The following is an 11163-nucleotide window of genomic DNA, read 5'->3' on the forward strand; positions in this document are numbered from 1 at the left end:
TCATTATGGTATATTACTTTAATCAATACATATTTAGTTTTCCATAATATTTTTTAATCTCTTGCTTCACAGCTTTCCATATTTAACCGCATCAAGTTCTATGAGACTCCAAGAATTCTAGAAATATATGATGCAACCTGGAGCCCTTTGACTACTGTACATCTGGGTAGTAACCTCCCAGATAACTCAATACCTGAGGACTGTACACATTATCTGCATTACCTCAAGAAGCACAATTTCACAATGCCACACACCCATGATAATGAAGACTATGAGTAAGTATACTGCAGTGACATTTAATAACTCAATTGGATGTGCTTGTGTCTACTATCATTCCAAGATACTGTATTACATGTACGGTGTACTGTATGTTTTTTAAATAATTTGAGTGAATGATATTGTATATGCTACTTCTACTTTTATTTGAGAAAAGTTTGAAAAGTATTAAACTCAATATTTTAGTTATGAAGATGGCCAAGAATACAGTACTGTATGTGTTTCTGAAAAATAGAGTAAATAATATTTTTTTTCTTAAAAAAATATATATACAGTATAGAAGTGGACTTTTGGATTTAAGACAGACAGTATGAATTTAATAAGCTTATGATCAAGTGAGCCAAGATGAGGCTGGCACAAATATTAGACATGTGAATTAATCTGTGAGCAGGTGTCTCCTCCATGGTATAGAAATGGTAAACAGTGAGTAGCTAACAAATAAGAAAGTACAATTTGTGAAAACTTTTTATATGCAGTACTTGAGTATGAAAATACAGTACAGTACTGTACAATATTTGTAAAAAAGAAGCTAAATACAGAAATCATTGAATCATTTGACTCTGCACCAGGGAATCTCTTCAGCCACTTAGTAATGTCTGTTAAAATGTATTTTTAATATTAGAATATGTACCCTAAACATCCCTATTGAGGATTTGATTATGATTTTTGGTTTATTTCAGTAAACACATAAGAGGTTTTGGGTATATGGGGAGCACAACCAAACTGAAATTTTTAGGTGGACAAAGTCATCAAAACATTCACAACAAAGTTAATTACGACATTGAAGATTTGTAAAGTTAATTACACTTCTGAAATTACAGTACGTACTGTACTGTACTGTACTGTACGGTATTTATTTTTCTCCTTAATTACAGTTACAGTATTAATGCTTCTCATGTATAAGTATGTAACAATTTTTATCCTCCTACAGGGACATGATATGTTTGGATTGGACTGGACTTGCACAAGTACAGCTTCGCAAACTGTTTGCACAAGGTGATGTTCAGTGTTACTCAGTGTGGTGGAAAGCTTCACATGAAGGCTTCACTCTGAGAGATTGCTTGAAAGCAGACATTGAACATGGAGCCTGGTGGGGTGGTGGGGAGATGAGTGACGGTGGATACCCCATCACAAATGCAAACATTGCACCCAAAGATATGGTGACAGGCAAATTGGGAAGAAATTCTTGGGGTCAACTTCTGCGTCGCACTTGGCTGTCTGAACGAGCTTCCCTTCTAACTCTACCAGAGTCTTTCAATGGCCAAGTTTCCATTAATTATGATAAAGATGGGCAAATCTGTCTCGAATCAGGACCTCACCCATCATTAGTGGTCCCGTTACCATCAATGAAATACAATCTTTGCACAGCCCCTAATCTGACATCCCTAATATACTTTATGCACCAGGAATCTATAAACAAAAGGAAAATTGTTGCAGAATATACCCCAAGTCTTGTTTCACTTGTTTATGATCAAAAAGAGAAACAAACGGTGATGAACACAGGGACTAAAGTGAGTGCACCTAGGATATTAAAAGAGGTGTTTCAAGGTCAAGTTGAAGAGCGTGTTCAAGAGAGGCTAGAACACCCTGTTTGGGTTCCATGGATGCCTCCTGACCGTCCACAACTCACACAAGATTCAGTAATTGAATATGTTGATAACATTCTTAATCAAACATTTGGATCCTGGGGGCATGTTTTACTTCCAGCTTCCTGGCAGGCTCAACCTGGTGACCTGTTATTTGATCAAGAAAGATTTCCAGACCCAGCAACTTTGTCACAGGTATTAAAGAAAAAGGGCTTCCACTTGGCTCTTACACTTCACCCCTTTGTCAGTGTTGAGGCTTCAGCTTTTAATAATGGTACAAAAGAACAGCTCTGGGTAAGGCAGAAAAACTCGACACTACCTGCATTGGCTCATTATGATGAAACACATCCTTCAGTGGTTACAGATTTCAGTAACCCAAGAGCAAAACAGTGGTTTGCTGACCGTTTGAAGTACTTGCAGAACAAATACAATATTGACCGGTTCCATTTACAGCCAGCGGATGCTCATGCTCTTCCAGTTTTCCATGAATATCACTTACCCCTCCCAGGACCTGACTCAGTATTAGTACATTTTATGGCTGCTGTAAGTACTGTATCACCTCCAGTGAGCACTGAAGGCACAATCACACCACCATTACCACCCACCTTCCTGACACTTGGTACAGCAGATGGATCCTGGAATGGCCTGGAGACACTTGTGCCACGTATATTAACCCTGTCCATGTTGGGGTATCCCCTGGTTGATATTGGACCCATTGGTGGTATTGCTAGATCTGGACACGTCCCTGAGAGAGAACTCTATATAAGATGGTTGGAAGCTGCAGCTTTTCTACCAGCTATGCAGGTTAGAATTGTAAATTTTATTATTTTTTTGTGTTTTTATGTATATTTAAAACTCAACATTTTTCACTGGCAATATTTGCATCATTAACTCTAAAATGTTCATAAATTCTTTTTCACCATCATGCACATGCTATTATTGTATAAATTAACCATCTCAACCACCTAAATCATTCACATCTCTTATACCATTTACAGGAGATATTTCTCTGCAGTTCTTTAAGGGATCACTTTTCAGAGTACTGTACTGTACCAGTACTCTAGTCGGAGTGGAAAGTTAAATTTCAAAAACTGATAAATAGGGTTTTCTGCAATTTTCTGGGATGAAGGCTATTGCTACCTCACGTGTATATAATTCAGGACAGTTTCATTAATGTGCTTCCTTATATCTCCACAGGTAAGTGTGCTGCCAGACATGTATGATGAAGAAGTAGTACAGCTGTCGTTTGAATATGCGGCTATGAGGAAAAATATGGTTCTACCTCGCCTGTACAAAAATATTACAGGTGCTTTAGAACGTGGGATCCCATTAATTGCCCCTCTTGCCCTCTACGCTCCTGATGATTCTGTCGCTGCCACAGTAGATGATCAGTGGATTGTAGGGGATGATCTGTTAGTAGCTCCTATCATCCGCAGGGGAGAGAGAACCAGAAATATTTATCTCCCTGAAGGGATCTGGAAAGATGAAATTGATGGACATTTACGACGCGGTGGACGATGGGTAAAAAATTATAAAGTTCCTTTAACAAAAATACCGCACTTTACCCATAAGGCTGTAGAAGATTATGTCTGATAGTCATCCTGCATGAACTACCTTACAAAATTTTACCAAAATACTCGTAACATTGCATTTGTGGTGATAGTCCAGTACAGTACCTCACTACTGTCATCTCATGTTATTTTCTTGGTATATTATGGAGGTGTAAAGTGAAACTGACCTTCATTATAATACTACAGTGTATAAGCACAAAGAGAACACTAAGGAATGTGTATATCTTTCAAAAGGACTTCAGGAATTTGGTGTCAAGTCAAACAGTCAACAATTCTTATGTACTGTACTGCACAGTATTTGTTTTACAGTACAGTAGTAGTACATAAAATGAACATTTGCTTGTGCCGAGAGGACCTTTACCATTATTAGGGTAAATAATTTATTTTATACATTCTGAAACCAGAAATGTGACCCTTCTCTTTGTGTGTAAATTTAATTATGTTACTGTATTGATAATTGACCTGCTGTAGTTCTCAAGTTGTAGTGAAGAACCAAAATGATATATAGCAACAGTATTAACATTTAACAAAACACCGCTCTACACTAGTGCTTAAGTCAGAGATTTTTATTTATTTGCTTATCTCAACATACATTTTTTAATACAGTATACAGTAGTGGTGATATAGTAGTGCAGCTGAGACAACACAGAGAATATATTGCTTCAAACCTTTATGTCCTTAACTGTTGGACACTAAACGGTACAAACTCTATAGCAGCTAAAACTATCAAAGCTTCTTGGGTCCCAGATTAATTGAAACTGTTGAGAACATTTTTAAATCTTATATGTTATTGGGTCACGTGTGTCTGCAAATGTAGAGGAGATTTCTTGTAATGGAGAACATTCTGGGTAAAGTAATGTCATGTGACGAAGGTGAAGATTACAGTGTCAGTAGGAATTGAAATATATCATGTCTTTTTTTTCCATGAATGAATGTTATTTGGGATTTGAAAATTTTATGAGTTCATGGATAATGACGTTCACAGTTAACAGATACTGTATACATGTATTTATACTGTATATACCATGGAGTTTTTACAACTTTAAAGAGATGTAATGAAACTGTAACAAGTGCAGGATAACACATGGTGATAAGGAGTCATAAACATTACAAGGTCCTCACTAAATACTTAGGTAGATGGCCCAGAGCGATTTTAAATTGGCTATAAATAAAGGTGACTATGGCTTATAAAGTCTGATAATAAGGAAAATGGACAAATTTCAAAATTTTTTATGTAAATATGTTTTAGATTCAAGATCGAGGTAATAATATTTCTGTTATCAGTTCTAAATTGGTCCAGACTTGTGTTAAGTGTGTCATGGTGGCATGTGGTCAGTAGTCGACTGAAAAAAAAAAACCTTACACTGACTGTGGCTCGAGTTGTAGTCTTCAAAACAAAACAACTTTACTAGCCTCAATAAACTCTTCAAACCAGAGTAAATTTACATAATACTGTAACTATAAAATAGTGTAAGTTATTATATCATAAAATATCTCTGCATTAGAGCAGTGCCCAGAAAGCTGCAAATAACCCTCTGGTACTCCTGGCCTTGATTGGAAATTTCACCCCCTAGCAGTCTTTTGATGTAGGTTGCATTAGTACAGTTACAGGAACGGTTGTTCCATTTTAATAAACATTGGATAGAGCGATGCAAACCCCAACTTAGAGACCCATCTGCCAGCCCACAAGGTTAGTGAGAGGAACTTGGGTGGTTAATACGGCCAGTTCACTGTTCCCGCATTTCTGTTTACGGGAGGGGTGCTCTCAGAGTGAGTTACGGCTGAGCAGGAGAGATTTTGCCAGCACAGAAGTGCTTAGAGATGCAATTCGTGTTAAAAGACCATGAGAGGGATAACTGTTACATACTACAGTATGTTATATTTACAATTTTATACAATGTGCACAAATATTAAGACAAATTATTAAATTTTGATATGGTTGTAATTAGATGAAATTTAAATTTTTACTTCTTGTACATGATGACATTAATTTTACATTCTTTTAATATTAGTCTTATTGTTGTTGAAATAAACTTGAAATTTACTGTACAGTATTCATGTTTTGTTACACATTCATTCACCGGTTACATCTTGCACCAGTGTTACCAGACACCAAAAATTACTGTACTGTACTGTACATCAAGGTCCATTCTGATTACTGTATTTTAAAGCAAATTGGAATTTACTTATGTGCAGCATAAATACAGGGTTTAATACTGTATATGCATTGCTTTACATATTTTTGTGATGATTGCTTCAATGCTTTTATTAGCAGCAACATTGTCCTCAACATGTGAGGACGTGTTGCCACAAATATTTTTAAAGCAATGAGAGACGTGACTGATCGCCCAAGCGGCTAACGAGCCGATCAGTGGCGAAGAGGATAAAAGTAAAAAAATTTAATATTTTTTGACACCCTGTATAAGTGAACAAATTAAATACAGGTATTAATAAGTATCAGAATGGGTAAAGGGGGTTAAATATTGAACAAGGGAACAATTAACATGTGTACAACATTCTACAGAGACTTAGAATTATTGGGATAAATGATAATCTACATAAGGAAAAGTCACTTATCACTACATGTACTAGAATTAGGGAGAAAAATGTGCTGCAGATGCCTGTTTAAACAGTTTTGTCATTGAATACTTTACGCTCTATGATTGAGACAAAAATACTCAAAGCATTTTCTAAAAAATCCCTTTTGTTCTGTAGTGCAGAAAACAAGAGGAAACGTACCACGTGAATGATAAGGAGAGCAACTTAAGTACAGTACTATACCTCTGTTTACTGTCCAGGACCTAAAGTTAAAAGATACTGTATAGTGAGGACTGAGGGGGAGGAAATAAGTATAGTACTGTATCTGGTGCATAGACTGTGACTTTACAATATATATGTTAAGTTGTAAAATGTATGGTTTTTACATATGGGTTAGTACTATTGTTGTCACAAATGTGTTTTTAGTTTAAGAAGGGGAATATCACAAAAAATGAGTTAGCTATTAATTCTCATATGGTACTCACTGTTATGTGTATTTCCATTATTCTTTTAATTCTGTTTATGATCACGACATTCATGAAGGAGCCATGTTACCAACCAGCCTCAGTGTATGGTTTAGAACCCATATAACACCTTGTGAGAATGTTTAAATTGCTGAAAACAATGTTCCCCAACAGCGTTAACCAGAATGATATTCCTATCTACAGAACTGTTAAACAACTGTCCTTCTGAGACAAGTTATATTCCAACACCACTAAAAGGGAATACTGTACTGTACAGTACATAATCCACTTAGCTGTCTCCAGAGAAACATAGAGTTGAATATGAACCAGTAGCTAGCATTAAGTTGGGGTTTGTCCAGCGAAATGGCAACAGCTGTCTCGGAGACACCCCCCGGCTAAATCTAGAAGGAATAGCAAAATATTTTTCACTTGGATTTTATTTCATATGGCAAGTTTTTGAGTAGATTTTGCTGGCTGCATAATTTGAGTCAATCACAAAGAATATTACTTGTACATTATAAGTCGGGATACCTGTATCGTGATCAATCATTCATATTGTGTTAAATAACAGTTGTTAAGTCATTGAGTCATACATGAAGATGTTCATAATGAAATTTGAATGGACTGTCCATATATTTTTAATGACAATAAAAACTTTCTGAGTAAAGTAATTTTAGATATGATTTATGCTGTCATTTCCTTATCAAAGGTTCTTGGAATGTTACCAAGTCATAAGGTGACTCTTCCTGTGAGTATTAAGAATAATCCCTCATAATTTTCATGAGTTATAAATGTAAACTTTATTAATCAGTTCAATTGTTTGGGGCAGTTATTTCAATACAGCAATAATTACAGTATTAGATGCACACTGTATTAAGATCAGAGTGTGGTAGAGTTTTACCTCAAGGCTCATGTGCCTGGAGTTGAGGAGGTTGATCTTGCTTTTCTGTTTTAAAGCAGAACCACAACAAAATTGACTTGAAGAGCTGTGTGCTAAGATGAAGATTGTTAACCTTCAGCCTCTAGTGTCTCCTGAGGAATACATTAAGGTTGGGAAAGGTGAACTAACTTCTAAATCATTATGAATTTTAGGTCCCTGGACAGACTTAATGACTGAGTTGTCCAAGACTGGCACCGGGGTAGAAAAGAAATCCTCTTACATGTCTCCTTTTTTTGTCTGTTTTATAGCCAGTTATTGTATGTGTTTCTCTTGTTTTTGTTTTGTCCTTGTCTAATATTTAATTAACGTAATAACTATGGCTAAATTATTAGAACTCCCGTGCAGTTACCGTATATTTAACACCCATTAATATTTACTGTATATATTTATATCATATTTACTACATCATACTTTTTGGTTGGATCATTTTTATTCCCTGAATGTTTCACTTTATATTTAGTTTGTTGACCTGATGACAGTGTATTTTAAGTTAAGGTTTTATGATTTATATAGTTAAACAGAGCTTAATGTATTACATTAAAACTTACATAACTGGAGACAGAACTCTGAACTTGGTCACACTGCTACATTCCATTTGTTTTATATTGTAAGATAATAATAATTTTCATTTAAATCTTCACAAATGTGCTTGATAAAGATGTTAGTACACTATCATATATACCGAGGTATTATGAGAGAAGGATTGCATATTATATACCTTTAATGCTTATTATTTTCTCAGATTACAAAGGTGGCAACACAAAGATTCAAATCCACTAGCTTTATGTCACTATTGTACAGGATAGCATCATGTTGGCTTGTACCATTTAGTTAATCAGGGGTCTGGGATGACCAAAGGACAAGCACTGCTCAGGTTGAAGTGAAGAATATATTGCCAGTTCCACCCTGTGCCTTTCACTTAATATGTTCCATGTTACTACTGGTTACATAATTTTGTTCTTTTTGTTATACAGAATTCCTAATATTTGGTGTCCTTTTTTTAAACTTGGTGCGATACATGTAATGTGTACTTGTAAAGATGTGTATACTTTTGTGGTTATGATGTAACTTTAACACTGACTGTAAATATCTTAGATGAATAAATGTATAATTGTATCATAATTTTTAGTTACTTCATGCGTTGTCTCAGCTCACACAGAGGCATTAAGTGTGAGGAGGTACTGCAGTTTATTAAAGACAGGTACAGTAACTCACAAAAAACTTGATGAATAAATCTTAAAACCCATGTAGAAAATCTGATGTGAAATTAAGATAATTGGTTCAAGGAACAGTGCCCCTTTTTAATCTGATACTACTACTATACAAAACGTTCCCCTTGGGAAAAAATGTAGGAAGAAAAGAGACACTACTTTATTTTTCCTTTTTTTTCCTTTTATCCTCTTCACCACTGATCAGCTTGTTAGCCGATTGGGCAAACATTTGTATGGAGGAGTGTCTAGCTTCTGGCACATTATTTGTGAAACAAACAAACATCAATGGGCCCAGTACACTGCCCTGTGGTACCCCAGTTGTCAAGAGTACACATGATGATTTAGTGTTATTAATCACCACACAAACTACTTGCGACCATGACGAAAGTTTTCGATCCAAGCTAGGACACTTCCCAGAATCCCATACCCTTCTAATTTAATTCTCAGCCTATCATGGAGTACATCTGCTAGCTGCAAGTATGGACACTCGACTGAGTAATGCCCTCTGAGATGTTTATAAACTTCAATTAGGTCACCCCTTGCCCACCTATGGTATAAGCTAGGCAGTTGCAAGTGCTCTAATCTCTCAGGGTAACTGAGGTGCTGTAGTGCAGGCACCAGTCTGGTGGCCATCCTTTGGACATTTTCAATCAATTGACAGACTAAGTAGAGTATAATATGAAAGTAATTAAAAGTTCCGTGATTTTGTTACACAAAGTTTCGTTCATTAAGGAGACGTTCATTTGGTGTAAAAATATGGTAGAAATTGGATTGGATAGTTATGACCATTTGCTTGCACTCGCATTCCACTATTTCTGTGAAACACCCAGTGGAGTGGTGAGGGATGTCTGATATAAGTGTCTCTATTAGGAAATGACACAATGTTGTTGTTATTTACTTTTACTCTCTTCACCGCTGATTGGCTCGTTAGCTGCTTGGACGGTCAGTCACGTCTCTGTTACGCACTGTTGGCAAGTACTGGGCATGCACTAGCTCCTGAATGTACCTGAACCTGCTCCAGTCTTGGTCAAGTCTGGTCTTGAAAGAGCTCACACTCGGTGCCGTCACAACACTCTCTGACAGATTGTTCCAAGATGTTTGAGTTAGTTAGATATCCTAAATAACCTTAATAGATTATATAATATGACCTGAAGGTCGGGTTGTGATGGTGGTAAACCACACCAATACCAGCCTTATGCTCAAGACAATTAGCAACCATATTCGCCTGTTCTTACCCAAGTTGGGATAGGATCTTATTCTTCTGGGCTAAGCCCTCACACCACAGTGGCTTGCTGGCTGAATATAACTCAATAATGTTCTATGTTAACCCTTTTATAATGTATTTACTGTCATTTCTACTCTGAAACTTATTCCTCATTAATATCTAATTTTACTTGTGGACTGACGTGAAAGTGGCTTCATTCATTCCCATAAATGGTGTTAATTTTTAATTCATTAAACCTTACAAAAGAAATAATGAAACATTTTAAGTAGTTTACCCCCACAACAAAGTCGTTTTCAACCCTCCTCCCCCCCCCTAAAAAAAAAGAACCTTGATTATGTGAAATACTTAATTATCAACACGTTCAGTACTGCCCAGTAAGACCCTGCCATAATTATGGTCCTCAGCATTATGGTTGGAGTCCATTAAAATTGGGATCCATTGGAATAACTACCCACTGGGATTAGAATCCGTTATTACGAAGCTCCAATCCCAATGGTTAGCTTAGGTTGTTACCAAATACTGCAAATAGGGCTGCTGATAGAGAGGACATGACGCCTCCAAAACAAGAACCCTGTAAAGTAGGATGGTGAGGGTCATTATATCTCAGTGTAGCAAGAACTTTCCAGGAGATACAAATGCCTCTAAAACAGGTGAGTGTGATCACTGTACCTATCACTTGAATGGAAGAAGTGAGGCTCTGGTGGAGGGGGAGGGGGACTTCAATACCCACACAGACGGCGTGAGGGGAGGGGGAGACTTTCATATAGACAGCAACGGGACCACAAAGACGGTATAAGGATAAGGAGAGGGTCCAACGTCCGTATAAACGAGTGGGGGCATCACGTTGACTCATTGATAAGGGAGAGACACCGACGCCCTAAAAGATGGAGGGGAAAAGCATAAATTCCATTTAAAACTGTAGTGGGATGCGAAGGACTCCAGACTTAACTGATCACTAAAACGATAATCAATAAATATGATAACTTGGACGTACCTGAGATATGGTGTGTTAATGTCCCTCTAAGAGCTGTTTTAGCTCACACTTACCTGGAAAAAAAGAAAAAAAAATCCAATTAAGATTACCTGCCGTCTATCCCTCGACACAATTATTTGATTATTCCCACAACTTACAGGAACAACTAAGACACAACCAATAATCTTAAGCATCAGTTTATGCCAAATGGAGGACTAAGAGAACTTGTTCACTACGTCAAGAACACAACAGTAGTACATTATTAAAGGTAGTTTACCTTGTGCTGGTGGTCGCGGAATCCCTGGCGTCATACAGGGTCACCTCCTGGCATCGTCTTCACACTTTCATGACACCTTATGGCACTTGACGACACCAAGCT

At 36.8% G+C, this 11163-nt stretch overlaps 1 protein-coding gene across 3 annotated transcripts in view; it reads left to right on the top strand.

The window, feature by feature from the left end:
• LOC121877481 (myogenesis-regulating glycosidase-like) overlaps positions 1-8491 on the top strand; it is a 36202-nt gene extending 27711 nt beyond the window's left edge. For all 3 annotated transcript variants that reach the window (XM_042383251.1, XM_042383252.1, XM_042383253.1), the window contains 3 exons: positions 73-275; positions 1208-2666; positions 3060-8491. In XM_042383251.1, coding sequence (XP_042239185.1) covers positions 73-275; positions 1208-2666; positions 3060-3455 — 2058 coding nt within the window. In that variant the 3' untranslated portion in view covers positions 3456-8491. The remainder of the gene's footprint in view (positions 1-72; positions 276-1207; positions 2667-3059) is intronic.
• Positions 8492-11163: the final 2672 nt, after the last annotated feature.

Source organism: Homarus americanus, unplaced genomic scaffold (genome assembly GCF_018991925.1).
Source record: "Homarus americanus isolate GMGI-L3 unplaced genomic scaffold, GMGI_Hamer_2.0 scaffold367, whole genome shotgun sequence".
Taxonomy (NCBI): Eukaryota; Metazoa; Arthropoda; class Malacostraca; order Decapoda; family Nephropidae; genus Homarus; species Homarus americanus.